General features: G+C 41.8%; 1 protein-coding gene and 1 long non-coding RNA gene across 5 annotated transcripts in view; one reads left to right on the top strand and one right to left on the bottom strand.

Moving 5' to 3' along the window:
* Positions 1–13,730, bottom strand: part of FNBP4 (formin binding protein 4) — a 41,514-nt gene extending 27,784 nt beyond the window's left edge. For 2 of the 4 annotated variants that reach the window (XR_014316114.1, XM_082747554.1), the window contains exons 1-7: positions 13,302–13,612; positions 12,248–12,337; positions 8,885–9,021; positions 7,967–8,153; positions 4,249–4,396; positions 3,983–4,103; positions 890–1,231 (exon numbers count right to left, since the gene is read on the bottom strand). Coding sequence is in view for 2 of the 4 variants with exons in the window: in XM_082747554.1 (XP_082603680.1) it covers positions 890–1,231; positions 3,983–4,103; positions 4,249–4,396; positions 7,967–8,153; positions 8,885–9,021; positions 12,248–12,337; positions 13,302–13,557 (1,281 nt within the window). In the remaining 2 variants the exon portion in view is untranslated. Of the gene's footprint in view, positions 1–889; positions 1,232–3,982; positions 4,104–4,248; positions 4,397–7,966; positions 8,154–8,884; positions 9,022–12,247; positions 12,338–13,301 lie in introns of all 4 variants that reach the window. The other 2 variants (XR_014316113.1, XM_082747553.1) reach the window with 2 other exon arrangements.
* Positions 13,731–13,904: 174 nt separating this feature from the next.
* On the top strand, positions 13,905–15,312 carry LOC309873032. The gene is made up of 2 exons (XR_014316155.1): positions 13,905–14,061; positions 15,119–15,312. It is a non-coding gene; the product is annotated as an uncharacterized lncRNA (long non-coding RNA).
* Positions 15,313–15,986: the final 674 nt, after the last annotated feature.

The following is a 15,986-nucleotide window of genomic DNA, read 5'->3' on the forward strand; positions in this document are numbered from 1 at the left end:
AGTGTCATTAGCTGTTTACCAACATTTAAGCATTTGTGAGTATCAAGAATGATAACCACGTATTATGAGAATTAAAATGCTTTGGAAACAGGAAGTGTTTCTTAATACATTTTTCCATCAGAGCCAAGCATTATCCTCGTATTTTTTATTAGTATCCACTAAATGCTTATTCATGATTGTAGTTAAAAAACATCCATTTGAATGGGATAGGTCCCAGAGATCCACTAAGAGACAAATTCTCCAATATATGAACATAACAGATACAGTCTAACTTAGCTTGTCCCTCTCCATAGTTTCAAATTTTTCAAAATGGTGAAAGCTTCAAGAAGATATTCCTGTTACAACACCCATTAAGATTTTACTTCATACTCAAAGTAGTACATGAAACTGTTCCAAGAAAAATCAGGGCAGAAAATAGGCAAAAACCAATTTCTCAATCAGGAAAATTTCCTGTGAACCATCTTTCTTGAAAGGAAAGCACATGAAATTATTGGTTCCTCTTAATCTTATAAAGCCCATTTAACTATGGGAACAATTCCATGGCTGATCACTGGAAGTCAACCTGTGCTTTAATCATGGGGTTAAAACCAAGTTACTACCAAGAATTTACAATGCTAATTTGTTAGGAAGCAAAATAAAAGATATTATTCACTATATCCAGCTATCTTTAAATCAGAGAGTATCAGTTTTTATTAGCTATCAAGTATCAAAAGCACCATCAGGAACCAAAAGAACTAAAACTCCACAGTTCAAATTTTAATTGCACAAGCTTAAACACCGCTAGATGTTAAGGTAACAAAACCCCAGTAATGGCAGTAAACTGAGCACAATGATCCCAGAATCCAACAGAAGAGAGAAAAAGCATCTAACAAAAGCTTCAAAACCTTACTTTTTTTCTTTCCAAAACAAGCTCCAGCTCAAGGGTATCTTGTTCCTCTTCTTCCTCACTTTCTCCAGACTGAACAACACTGCAAAGATCCTCCTGAGAAGGGTCTTCCATGTTGTCCAATGTAATCTCCTGTGGTTTTACTATCGTTGCTGCTTCTTCTGCTGTGGTACTGGTTTCTTTCACTTCTGTGACTGGTTCCGCTTCTTTACAAATTACTTTTCTTCTCCATCTCTCTTCTTCCTCTTTTATTCCCTCAGGCAACAAAGGAGCAAGCAGTGATGCTGCCACCCCTTTCTTCTCCTCCTCACTATTTGAAAGAGCCTGAATTCCTTCATTTACTTCCTATAAAGAGTAAAATAATCTCATTTATCTTAGGAAAAAAAAAATAAAGAAAAAACAACCCTCACCTGAATATATATTTAATTTGTTCATGCCAAAATTGACTATTTTTCAATCACTGGGTATTATTCTCTTTTAAGATTTATTTGAGAGAGCGGAAAGAGAGGGAGGGAGAGAAAGCTTGTGCAGGGGAAAGGGCAGATGGAGTAGGAGAAGCAGACTTCCCGCTGAACAGAGTTTGATGTGGGATTCGATCCCAGAACTCTGGTATCGTGACCTGAGCCAAAGGCAGAGGCTTAACCAACTGAGCTACCCAGGTACCCCCAATCACTGGATTTTTTTTCCCCCCAAAGATTTTATTTATTTGAGAGAGAGAGAGAGATAGAAAGAGCGTGCATGCACACAAGCAGGGGAGTGGCAGGCAAAGGGAGAGGGAGAAGCAGGCTCCCCGAAGAGCAAGGAGCCTGATGCGGGGCCCGTTCCCAGGACCCTGGGATCATGACCTGAGCTGAAGGCAGAAGCTCAACTGACAGAGCCACTCAGGTGCACATACTACTGGATATTCTTAAAAGCCACTGGCTACCAACGCATCACTAATAGGCTTGTACCATTTTCCTCACATGAATATAATACAAATATCGTTACTTTAAGAAAGCAGCATTTGAACTAGAACCTAGTTCTGGGTGGGATTCATCCATGTCCTTATTCTTCAAGTCTAAAACCAGGTAACCAGAAGCAGAATTTTAAAATGAAATAAGATCTGAGGTTTTGTGGGTTTTGTTTTTTTTTTTTAAGATTTTATTTATTTGACAGAGACACAGTGAGAAAGGGAACACAAGCAGGGGGAGTGACAGAGGGAGAAGCAGGCTTCCTGCTGAGCAGGGATCCCAACGTGAGGCTCGATCCCAGGACTCTGGGATCATGCCCTGAGCTGAAGGCAGACGCCTAACAACTGAGCCACCCAGGCACCCCATTTTTTTTTTTTTAAAGATCTGAGTTTTGTCAGTTGCAAATCATTGACTCTCAGTCTACCTATTGGGCCCTTTGTCTGCAGTTCTCCTTAGTCAGAGGGCCAAGCCAAGACCACCTGCTGTTCCTGCCAGAGCCCCATCCTCTGTCAGTTTCCAGAGGGGCAGTAAAGGAGAGTCAAATGACAACTGAAAACAACTAGTCTTTCAGTTCCTTCTCCTGAACCCGGCATCCATCAGCCTTCTGTACTCTATCTGGGCCCTGCCAAGGCTGGGTTTTTCCTCCATTCAGGAGTAAAAAGAATCCAGGTCTTTCCAGAAGTAGGCCACATTGCCTTGAACTTCCTCAAGTGTACAAATTAATGGTCACCCTTGCTCCACACATCCTTGAGGCAGACCTGTAATTTAGATCAGTAACCTCCAAAACAGAAAGGATTCCCTTTTTAGAAACCAGTTTGTGTCAAAAAAGGAACTGATCACAGGACATCAAATAAGAGAAAGACAGGTTGGTACAGGATGAGGAAATTGGGAGCTAGGAAGCTACCTTTCCGGAATCTTAGTTTCGGTCTTCATCCTCTGTTCACCTTTTTCAGATTTTCTATATACTTCTGCCTGTCTCTACCACTCACCAGCCCTCCTTCAACTGCCCACCTTTCTAACACCCTTTGCTCTGCCTCCAAAACTGAAAACAATTCAGATGGCAAAAAAGTAAGTCTGCTTTAAAAAAGAAAAAGTTGGGGCGCCTGGGTGGCTCAGTGGGTTAAGCCGCTGCCTTCGGCTCAGGTCATAATCTCAGGGTCCTGGGATCGAGTCCCACATTGGGCTCTCTGCTCAGAGAGCCTGCTTCCCTCTCTCTCTCTCTCTCTGCCTGCCTCTCCATCTACTTGTGATCTCTCTCTGTCAAATTAAATAAAATCTTTTAAAAATAAATAAATAAATAAATAAATAAAAAAGAAAAAGTTTTGTCACCTCAACATATAACTGGATATCTCCACCCTTCTGTATAATGACATAACTTCACAGGCACACTAGAAAGGTGATTTAGAGGAAAGTAAAATAATTCTAAAATGAAATGTGTGATTAAACTTAAAGTGCCCATTTCCTTCATTGGAGTAATATTTAGTCTATGTACCTCCTATTATAAAGACCAAATTATTCTAAAAGTATGTGTGTATTTGTGTGTGTGTTTATTTTTAAGGAGGCTCCATACCCAACATGGAGTTTGAACTCACAACCCTGAGCAAGAGCTGCATCCTCTACTTAACTTGAGTTAGTTAAGGATCCCATGAAAATACTTACCATACTCCCCATTTAAATTAATCATTTAAAATTCAAGATAAATTAAAATTCAACACACACACACAGACACACACACACTACAGAATATATCTTACTTTTCTTACGAGGCTATAGAAATGCTCATTTTACTAATAATAGATTTTAATTTTTAAGGCAGCTTATCTTTAAAAACAAAAAAAACAAAAAACTTATGTGGGGTTCCCAAAATAGAGCTATTCTGCAGTGGAGAAGGAGATCTGAAGCCCTGACTGCTGCTCCCCCATCCTTCACAATGAGCCTCGGCAGTACCCTAAAGTTCCAAAAGAACCACTACACTCAACAATTGTTATAAATGCTACATATTAAATATAAACATTAAAGCTTTAAGAATCAGCATTTATTTATTTTCACATCTGGTTGTAAAATAATAACAGAAGATGTCTATACCTGTGCAAAAATAAGTCAAGGTTTTTAGATTTGAAATAAGCAAGTAAGTCGTGAAACTGACCTTTTTAACTTCTCTCTTGGCTACGACTGGTCCACTTTTACTACTGGAAACAGAAACGTTTTTCTCCTTAGTATACACGTCCGTATTAACCACAAAATTAGCTTCAGCACCTGTTACAGAACTAAAAAGAAACAAAATATAGGTATACTCACACATACACACACATATATATACTTTATCAAGAGAAACAGAAGGCAAATATTATCAACAAAAGATAAAACTCTAACCTCCTTCTTAGGTAATTTCTTTTTCAAGTCTATTCTTACCTGGGTTGGTAATGTTGTATTCCCTGTACCTGGGTAGCAAGATACTGGGGTAATTCCCAAGTCACTTCATTTGTTTGTGTATTCCAATAATAATAGCATCCTGTGTTCTCATCCCAGACTTCTTGCCAATCTCCCATCTCAATTCCAACTAAAAGAAAATAAAACAAATTTTAAAACACAAATTTCTAATCAACAAAACTAAAAAACCTACTGAGTGGGGGAAGGTATTTGCAAATGACATATTCGATAAAGGGTTAGTACCCAAAATATATTAAAAAACTTGCATAACTCAACACCTAAAAACCAAACAATCCAATTAAAAACGGGCAGAAGTGGGGCGCCTGGATGGCTCAGCGGGTTAAGCCTCTGCCTTGGCTCAGGTCATGATCTCAGGGTCCTGGGATCAAGCCCTGCATCGGGCTCTCTGCTTGGCAGGGAGCCTGCTTCCCCCTCTCTCTATGCCTATCTCTCTGCCTACTTGTAATCTCTCTCTGTCAAATAAATAAATAAAATCTTAAAAAAAAAAAAATAAGGAATAGGTGTTCGTGAGAATGTGGAGAAAAAAGAACCCTCTTACACTAGTGGTAGGAATGTAAACTGTGGAAAACAGTAAGGAAGTTCCTCAAAAAATTAAAAATAGAGCTACCCTATGATTTAGTAATCACACTACTGGGTATTTATTCAAAACACACAAAAACATTATTTCAAAAGGATAATATGCACCTCTATGTTTATAGCATTATTTATAATAGCCAAATTATGGAAACAGCCCAAGTATCCATCAATAAATAAAGATGGTATATATACACGATGGAATATTACACAGCCATAAAAATGAATGAAATCTTGCCATTTCCCAACACAGAGCTGGAGAGTATAATGCTAAGCAAAGTCAGTAAGTCAGAGAAAGACAAATAACATAGGATTTCACTCATGTGGAATTTAAGAAACAAAACAAATGAGCAACAGGGTTTAAAAAAAAAAAAAAAGAGAGAGAGAGATAAATAAACCAAGAAACAGATTCTTTTAATTATAGAGAACAAACTTATGATTACCAGAAGGGAAGTGGGAGTGGAGAGAGGTTAAGTACTTAATGGGGATTAAGCAGTGCACTCATCATGATAGGCACAGAGTAATGGATAAAACTGTTAATTAAGGGGCGCCTGGGTGGCTCAGTGGGTTAAGCCGCTGCCTTCGGCTCAGGTCATGATCTCAGGGTCCTGGGATCGAGTCCCGCATCGGGCTCTCTGCTCAGCAGGGGCCTGCTTCCTTCCCTTCCCCTCTCTCTGCCTGCCTCTCTACCTACTGTGATCTCTCTCTGTCAAATAAATAAATAAAATCTTTAAAAAAAAACAAAAAAAAAAACAAAAAAAAAAAACTGTTAATTAAGGGGGAAAAAAAAAGAATTACTAAATAATTATTATCCTGAAACTAATAAACACTATATTAGTTATACAGGAATTAAAATTTAAAACTTAAAAAAAAAACCAAAAACGCACAAATTTCTCCACAATTCTTTTTTTTTTTTTTTAAGATTTTATTTATTTATTTGACAGACAGAGATCACCAGTAGGCAGAGACACAGGCAGAGAGGAGGCAGAGAGGAGGAAGCAGGCCCCCTGCCGAGCAGAGAGCCCGATGTGGGGCTCAATCCCAGAACCCTGGGATCATGACCTGAGCCAAAGGCATAGGCTTTAACCCACTGAGCCACACAGGCGCCCCTTTCTCCACAATTCTGACCTCATATCCCAAGTCAGCTCTAAAGCCTTAATCTAACACAGCCTCAACCTTAACACTGTTAACATTTAGGCTAGATAGTTCTTTGATGTAGTGTTTGGCACCCAAGATTTTACCCACTAGATGCACTAACAATTTCCCACCCCCTGTTGTGACAACCAAAAATGTCTTCAGACATTGTCAAATGTCCCCTGGGGGGGTCCAACTCCTCCTTCCTACAACCTCTTCGCATACATGGCTTAAATAAAGCAGTTTGAGGGGCGCCTGGGTAGCTTCAGTGGGTTAAGCCTCTGGTTTCTGCTCACGTCATGATCTCAGGGTCCTCACATAGAGCCCCACATTGGGCTCTCTGCTCAGCGGGGAGCCTGCTTCCCCCTCTCTCTCTGCCTGCTTCTCTACCTACTTGTGATCTGTCAAAGAATAAATAAAATCTTAAAAAAAAAAAAAAAGGCAGTTTGATAGTCTAAACATGTATCTTGAACTCCAAAATAATCTTTAAAAAAATAGGAATGCATCTTTTTTTTTTTGCAATTATTTTTTCAAAATACACAATTATTGGGGCGCCTGGGTGGCTCAGTCATTGAACATCTGCCTTCAGCTCAGGTCATGATCCCAGGGTGCTGGACTGAGCCTTGCATTGGACTCCCTGCTCAGCGGGAAACCTGCTTCTCCTTCTCCCACTCCCCCTGCTTCTGTTCCCTCTCTTGGTGTGCCTTTTAAGTTTTTAAATAAAAACTTAAAAAAATACATATATATACACACATATGTATATATACAATTATTATCTTAGTAACTATCAGAGAAAACAGTCCTCCTTATCATCTTCTAAACAGTGTATTTAGGGGCACCTAAGTGGCTCAGTGGGTTAAAGCCTCTGCCTTTGGCTCAGGTCTCTCTGCCTGCCTTTCTGCCTACTTGTGATCTCTCTCTGTCTACTTGTGATCTCTGTCAAATAAATAAATAAATAAAATCTTTTTAAAAATAAATAAATAAAAATAAACAGTGAATTTAGGGGTGCCTGGGTGGCTCAGTGGGCTAAGCCTTTGCCTTCAGCTCAGGTCATGATCTCAGGGTCCTGAGATCAAGCACCACATCAGGGTCCTGCTCTGCAGGGAGCCTGCTTCCCCAAACCCCCATGCCCGCTTCTCTACTTGTGATCTGTCAAATAAATAAATTAAAATCTTAAACACACACACACACACACCCATTGCTTTAAAAACAAACAAACAAACAATGAACCTAAAAGACCAGAATCCTAAAGTCTGGGGCTAAAGCATAGGGGTTTTCATCTTTCGCAATGTCAATGCCTAGAACACCTTTAAAAATTGCACTTTAGAACGCCTGGGTGGCTCAGTGGGTTAAGCGGCTGCCTTTGGCTCATGTCATGATCTCAGGGTCCTGGGATCGAGTCCCGCGTCGGCTCTCTGCTCAGCAGGGAGCCTGCTTCCTCCTCTCTCTCTCTCTGCCTGCCTCTCTGCCTACTTGTGATCTCTCTGTCAAATGGATGAATAAAAAAAAAAAATCTTAAAAAAAAAAAATTGCACTTTAGATTTCTTTAAAAATCAAAGGATCAGGGATGCCTGGGAGGCTCAGTCAGTCAGGCGGCTGCCTTCGGCTTGGGTCATGATCCCAGGGTCCTGGGACTGAGTCCTGCATTAGGCTCCTTGCTGAGCAGGGAGTCTGCTTCTCCCTCTGCCTGCTTATACTCTCTCATTGACAAATATTTTAAAAATAAAAAATAGGGGCACCCAGGTGGCTCAGCCATTAAGTATTTGCCTTCAGCTCAGGTCCTGATCCCTGATCCTATGTTGGGCTCCTTGCTCTGCAGGAAGCCTGCTTCTCCCTCTCCCACTCTCCCTGCTGTGTCCACTCGCTTGCTGTCTCTCTTGTCAAATAAATAAAATCTTTTAAAAAATTAAAAAAATAAGTAAAATAATAGGATCAAAAACAAACAAAAAAACCCCCAAAGGATCACACTTACCTCCTGCTAGTGAACACTGAGTATCATATTGCCACCCTGCAGTCTGAGCTGAGTCTGTTCCATTTGAAGTAGTAGAAGAAAGCGCAGATGTTGCTGATTCCTTTGGCTCTGGTCGAGGTGGAGTTGGAGGTGGAGCAGAAGCTCCTACAGGAGCTGCAGGCTGAGGAGCTGTTATAGCATCAATCTCCTTTAGAATGAAAACATTAACAAATGCATTAAGAACCTCAAAACCAGAAAACTGAAGAAATGACAACCACTATAAAAAAATTCTAGGGGGCACCTGGGTGGCTCAGTCGTTAAGCATCTGCCTTTGGCTCAGGTCATAATCCCAGGGTTCTGGGACTGAGCTCTGAGCTGGGCTCCCTGCTCAGTAGGAAGTCCACCCCCCTGCCTCTGTTCCCTCTCCTGTCTCTCAGTGTCAAATAAATAAATAATATCTCTTAAAAAGGGGCACCTGGGTGGCTCAGTGGGTTAAGCCTCTGCCTTCAGCTTGGGTCATGATCTCAGGGTCCTGGGATCGAGCCCCACATCGGGCTCTCTGCTCAGCGGGGAGCCTGCTTTCCCCTCTCTCTGCCTCTCTGCCTACTTGTGGTCTCTGTCAAGTGAGTAAATAAAATCTTAAAAAAAAAAAAACTTAAAAAAAAAAAGTTCTATACAGTTTTCAGCTTCTCGAATCAAAACTCTCATCTCCCAACTACATAAGTTCCTCAAACCCTGTAATTCTGTTCTTCTCCTCCTTACAACCTTTACAGAAAGAGAAGAGAAAAGAACAGTGCGAAGGGATTAAGGAAGAGAGATGGAAAGGGAAAAGAAGGGAGTAGGAAACATTGAGTCTGACAAAAAAGTAGGCTAATCACTTGAGATCCAAGTCCCAAAGTGGCTTCAATAATTAAAAACCCAAACAAAAGCACCACTAACCGCTAGGAAGTTGGCCAGTGTACTATCAATATCAGCTGACTGGTTTCCATTTGCCTCTTTAGACTGTGCTGGTTTTTCGGAAACGTCACTCTCATCATCATCACTGTCAGCATATGCACCAAGTAAGCACAGACCTCCTAGAAGCAAAATGGTAAACAGTGTTAATAACAATGCCAGGATGCCCCAAGAAGTACTCAAGAAAAAAATATGACATGGTTCTTCGGTCAGAGTTTACATTTACTCTACTTACAGATTAGACCACAACCTCAAAATAAATCATCACCGAACTACCACAGAGAGATTTAAATTACATTATGCTTAGAGCTAATAAAATCATTCACATAGCTGCTTGATATCCTTCTCAAAATACACATTCAACCTCATACTCTGTCAAAATAGCACATGGTAAATCTTGAGTTTAGAATTTGTTGCTTTGGGGCGCCTGGGTGGCTCAGTGGGTTAGGCCGCTGCCTTCGGCTCAGGTCATGATCTCGGAGTCCTGGGATCGAGTCCCGCATCGGGCTCTCTGCTCAGCGGGGAGCCTGCTTCCTCCTCTCTCTCTGCCTGCCTCTCTGCCTACTTGTGATCTCTCTCTCTCTGTCAAATAAATAAATAAATAAATCTTTAAAAAAAAAAAAAAAAAGAATTTGTTGCTTTATGTGTCCATCCCAAACAAGCAAGCCAATTAGGGTTTAGTAGATGAAACAAAGAGATTTTTAAACTAAAAATCTTTCTTTGGTGATTTTTCCTCAAACAAGAAGCAACAAATAATAATGGAATTCTAAGTGCTAGAATCAAAGCATACAACAAAAACCCAGCAACTAATCACCAATGTCTTCCTCAAACTCAAGACGTATCAGGTATGGCCTCTGTGATGCTGCTATGTACGCCATTTCCTTTTGTCCTACCTGTGGCCACTCTGTTACAATTAAACAAGCATATATATTCTTTTTATAGATCATTTCATTATAAGTACATTAAATGTTAAACACCAGCTAAACTCTTCAGCTATCAGTAAGATAAAATTTCCCAGTACCTGGCAACATTCTATGTTCTCAATAAATATTTGGTAAATGAACAGACTCATCAGGAAGTAAAATACAGTTTTACCATAATTCCATAAATGAATTCATGAAATCACCTAAAAATAAAAATTCCTTTTATCATAGTTCACATTCATTCCTTTAGTCATATATATCTTGCCTTCATTATTTTTAGTATATAAGTTCTTGTACTAAATACCAATTTCTAAAATATTTAAAACTGATTAGGAAGATTTTTAAGTGGACATCTGACAGTTCTCCATTTTCCAATTACCAAGTATTTTATTTCTCATCATTTTGTGGCATGTTCGTCAACTTTCCTGATTTTCTGATAAGAGGTAATAGCCCAGTAAGGTTAGTAATAGGAAAAGAAGCCTTTGTGTATGAAAAGAATCTGCACTTTAGTATTCAGCACTGAGTTTTGGGGTGATTTGGGGGGGGGGGTTTATAAATACTTCCTACAGAAAAATTTTATATATAATCATCTAGATCATTAGCCTTAATTCTACATCCTTTGGTAAAAGGTTCCAACCAGATGAGCTGCATGGAATTTTTATTACAAAATTTCCCAAGCAGGGGTAGGTAGTTCCCCAGACTCAAAGTTGGTCTCACAGGCAAGAGGTTTAGCCAAGGCCCCACCTATTCCTTTTTTACCTCAGAGCTTTTCACAGTACACACATCAAACCTCTTTAAAGCTAATAACACAACGATTGTTATACAGCAAAATAAATGAAAATGATTAAACCCAATATATTGGGGAAATAGGCATACTTAATACTGTAGAGACAACATAAATTATTTCTTAAGAATAATGTGGTTACATATACCAAGACCCACAAAACTCTTCAAGTTTCTTTCAGCTACATAGTCCCATTTTTCAGAGTATAACCCCCAATTCAAAATTTTTTCACACAAAGATTCTACAGCTTTATTAAGTAAATAAAGCTGTGAACAACTCAAATGCTCTCAGGGGACTCGTAAAGCAAATTACAGCACAGTACCTGATGCAGTACTAATTCATGATTAATCAGATCATTATAAGATTACACGAAATAATGCTAAGGGGACAGTAAGTAATGCTAAAGGAATAAAAGCAAGTTGTGAAATGCATTTAAGTTCTAATCACATGAAATTTAGTTCATCACTGATAAGGAACAGGCATGAATTTAGAATAACACTGAAAAAAGTTCTAAGTACTATGTAAAATTACTTAATTTAAAAATAAATAAATAAATAAACAAAACCTCATGGGACCTACTCCAGACCACTACTGAGATGTTGTTTCTACATAAAACCAGAGGAAGCAAGGACATTCTTCAGAGCCATAGTCCCAGCAGTCTTTTTTTTTTTTGAGAGGGATGCTGACTGTTCAAACCTCCATAAGCACCATTTGCAAATCAATCCACATTAGGTGGAAAATTATTTCTTAGGTGTATACCTTGCTTGTAAGTTTCTAACAGTTAACTGTGTCTTATTTCTAGTAACTATAAGATTTGAACAGTTTTAATTCTTTTGGTCACAGAAACTATTATCAATAGGCTAAAAGCATCATAGTCATCTATTGATCTAATTTCAGAGGCTACTCTGAATTTTTCCTTAGAGAATTTCATATGCATATTACCCTAATGTTCTTCTGCATAAAAGTATTAGACATGCTTGCTCTACTGTATTATAAAAACATTTTAACAACTTTTTTTTTTTGAAGTGGCAAATAGAAGGAGAGAGGAACAAGCATCTATTATTTCAGGTGTATTTATATAGCATACAGAAACCTCCAAACTTAAAAGAATAAAATTATTAGATGTTTAGTACAAAACGTATTTTGATCTTTCAAGACATATAAAGAATGGAGAAAACTAACATTCTTGGCATTTCCTGTATATCCGAATATTCCTTAATGCTAAAAAAAAAAAAAAAATATTTAATAAGGGCAATTTTCAGCTCCAAAAGTATTCACTAGGTACCCTCAAAGCACTGTGCTGGAAAAGAAATGCACCGAATGAAAGACATTCCTGAGGTCTCTGAAGAACACCAAGCTAGCAGGGGAGCCAGAAAACTACAAAACAGCGTTAGAAGAAAAGCAGTACAAAATATCTTGGGTACAGAGAAAAAGCAACAACAAATTTTGCTTTGATTAATGTGTATATACCAGCAAGCCCGCAGAAAAATTTTACTTTCATTTTCAAAAATTTTAAATTTCCATTTATGGGAGAACAGTAAATTTGCGACACTGAAGCATTCAACAAAATATATACAAACCCAATTTGATCTTAAGGAAAGAAAGACCTTGTAGAAAACATGAAAAAAAAAAAAATTGTACCTGTTGCTTTAACGGCTGTAGGTCTGGTGGTCATGACTGGTTTGGGAGGATTCGGAACTCTGGGAACCTCCACCACCACTTCCTGCTCATCTGGATTTTTAAAAAAAAGAACAAAAGAAAACCAGTGTGCCAATGGACCAGAGAAAACACTACAGATGACCAAACAATCTTCGATTTGACCTTCCCAGTCTCTATTTCACCAATCTGAAAACAGGGTGTGTAAACTCATCACTGACCCAAATAATCGGGAGACGATAAACAAGCATAACTGGCCTCTTCCACGTGACTTTAACATTAAGAATGTGATTATGGTACCTGAAATGCATCTGAAATAATGTAAACGTCTAAAAAAATACATACCCAATAAATCTCCGGGCTACCACCGGGCCTTTACAGCAACACAGCTCTAGCTACCCAGCCCCCCACCCCGCCCCGCACAGCGCAGGAACTACCCAACGTGATTTTTGAGCGCCCGAAACGGTCGCGGCTTCTCGGGCATCTGGCTCCCGCAGCAGCGCCGCAGTTCCTCTTAATCCAAGGGCCATTGTGGGAACAAACAAGTACTGGGGAACGCACCAGTTTCACTTCTAAAGGAAGTGAAAGGGGCTACAATAAAATGGGTGTGCTGCCTTCTAGAGGGGCCCTCTCGGTTTTGACAAAAACGAAGGGAAAAACGCATGACGTGTGTCGGAAGGCCAGGTTCCCGGTCACGAGGCCTCGGACGAGAAGCTCGTACTTTTCACAAATATCCGTCGTCAGTTATGCAAAACCGAGACTGCACATCGAGGACACTCGGGATGCCAGGCCGAGCCCCGCACCAGAGATGGCGCCTCTCGGGCAGCCGGGCGAGCGCGCACGGCGCCGCGGGCCCCTTGCGCGGCCCCGGGGCCCTCAGCGGTCCTCCCCTCGGGCCCCACGCAGCAGGCCTCGGAGGTGCAGGAAGCCCCCCCACCCCGGTCTGGATGTCTCCTCCTCCCACGGCCCTCGCCGTAGGCCGCAAGCCCCGAGCTCGAGTTTCGGACTCCCCACCTAAGTGTCGGGGCCCCTCGCGCACCTTTACTTTCTGAAGGCGAGTCGTCCGGGGCCGCGGCGGCAGCAGCAGCAGTAGCAGTCACCGTGGTCGTCGTTGTCGGCGGCGGCGGCGGCGGTGGCGCCGCCGGAGCTGGCTGGCTGGGCGCCGCCACCGTCGAGTCCGGCTCCGTGTCGGGCTCCGGCTCCGGCTCCCTGCCCGGCGTGTTGCTTCGGGGCCCCGGCGGAGAGAGCTGCAGGATGGGCCTGCGGCCGGGTACCGCCCGGGACTTCTTCCCCATCGCGAGCCCGAGCGCGAGCCGCGAGCGTCGGCCAGCCGAGAGGGGCGGGCGCTCGGCGCGGCGCTGCGTAATCAATATTCATGCACCGCGACACCGCCTCCTGAAAGAATCTGCTTTTAACCGGCGGAGCGCGCGCCCGCGCAAGCGCCTTGGGTCCTCTAGGCTCTTCTGGCTACTCCCCTCAGAGAGGAAGGGCGGGCTTTATCCACGATGCTGGACGATTGGCTGTTTTGATCCATCGAAGGAGCCAGGAGCCAATGGAAAAGGAAAAAGAGTCAGCGTCAGGCCAATAGCGCGGAAGGGCCTGAATTAGAATGACTTTCCATTACGTCGGACTCCACCCATGCGTCTTGTGCGGAGTCTTTTCTTTATCCCCTTGTCCTCCATCTTGTCCCTCGTCTGGGCTTGCTGTTGGCTGTTTTGTTTTGTTTTAGCTTTTGGGAAGCTGTGCTGCATTTCAGGACCTTTCTAGACTTTCGTCCTGATTATTGTGGCTTACTTTGGGTATGACGTTGAACACTAAATAAAATAGTGGTTTTTTTGTTTTGTTTTGTTTTGTTTTTAAGATTTTACTGATTTAGGGGTGCCTGGGTGGCTCAGTGGGTTAAAACCTCTGCCTTCAGCTCGGGTCATGGTCCCAGGGTGCTGGGATCGAGACCCGCATCGGGCTCTCTGCTCAGCAGGGAGCCTGCTTCCTCCTCTCCCTCTGCCCTAAGATTTTATTGATTTATTTGACAGCACAAGCAAGCAGAGGGAGAAGCAGGCTCTCCACTGAGCAAGGAGCGCGATGCGGGACTGGGTCCGGATCTGGGATCATGATCTCAGCCGAAGGCAGCCGCTTAACGGACTGAACCACCCAGGCGCCCTAAAATAGTGGGTCTTTATGCTTTTGTAAATTCTTATCAGCTGGAAAAAATCACTAGATGTTATACTGCATAGGAGGAAAAATCGTAAATTATTGCGATGGGGTACAGGAGCTTACCCAGTCTAGTCCATTCTCAACCTGCTTTATTAGATTTATCTTCCTTTAGCCCTCCGCCCCCCACCTCCACCCCGTCCCCTTCTTACCCCTCTGGAGCCAGCCAGCTAAAGACTAGCTAATACACTAGCACATGGCAAAACCCTCCATTCCTCAATATCCAGCGCAGGCACTATCTCTCAACCCTGTATCAGTGCTGAGCCCCTCCCCAGTGCTTGACATTCTGCCGTGAAGTCCGTTTTATCCCTTTCCCTCTTCTCAATCTTAAGATATTGAGCGTATTTATTTTTATATCCCCAGCTGCTCAGTTCTTACTAAAACATACTAATAATACCTAACATTTAGTGAGTCCTTACTATGTGTGAGCCACTGTCTAAGCACTTTACAAGCACAATTGTAGGGGTGCCTGGGTGGCTCAGTCCGTTAAGGGGTTGCCTTAGGTAAGGGGATGGAGCCCCATATCAGGTTCCCTGCTGAGCAGGGAGTCAGCTTTTCTCCTCTGCCCCTCCCCCGCTTCATGCTCACTTTCTCCTCGCTCTCAAAATAAATCTCTCTCTCTCTTTTTTTTTTTTTTTTTTAAAGGTGTTATTTATTATTTGAGAGAAAGAGAGAAGCAGAGGGAGAGGGAGAAGCAGACTTCCTGCTGAGCAGGGAGCCCCATGCTGGCCTGGATCCCAGAATGCTGGGATGGTGACCTGGGCTGAAGGCAGCTGCTTAACTGACTGAGCCACCCAGATGCCCCCAAAAGAAATAAAATCTTAAAAAAAAAACAAAAACAACCAAGTATAAGTGTATTTGATTCTCACCAGAACCCTGTATATCATTATCTATAATGTATAGATGATCCCTCAGAATGTTGTTTTTAAATTTTTATCTTTTTTTAAGATTTTGTTAGAGAGAGAGAGCGAGCGCGCACAGTGGGGAGGAGTAGAAAGAAGCAGGCTCCCTGATGAGCGGGGAGCCTGACCTGGAGATGATTTCAAGGACCCTGGGATCATGACAGGTACTAAAGGCAGATGCTTAAATGGCAAAGTCACCCAGAAGCCCCCGTATGTTTTTAGGAGTGCCTAGGTGGCTCGGTGGGTTAAAGCCTCTGCCTTCAGCTCCCAGAGTCCTGGAATCAAGCCCCGCATCGGGCCTCTCTGCTCAATAGGGAGCCTGCTTCCTCCTCTCTCTGTCTGCCTCTCTGCCTACTTGTGATCTCTGTCTGTCAAATAAATAAATAAATTCTTTAAAAAAGATTTTTAATGTTTTTATTAATTATTTTTATTAACATATAATGTATTATTTGCCTCAGGGGTACAGGTCTGTGAATCGTCAGGCTTACACTTCACAGCACTCACCATATCACTTACCCTTCCTAATGTCCATAATCCAAAGATTTTTTTAAATTATTATTTTTTATTTTTAATAAACATATAATGTATTTTTAGCCCCAGGGGTACAGGTC

This window comes from Mustela nivalis (assembly GCF_964662115.1).
Source record: "Mustela nivalis genome assembly, chromosome: 9".
Lineage (NCBI taxonomy): Eukaryota > Metazoa > Chordata > Mammalia > Carnivora > Mustelidae > Mustela > Mustela nivalis.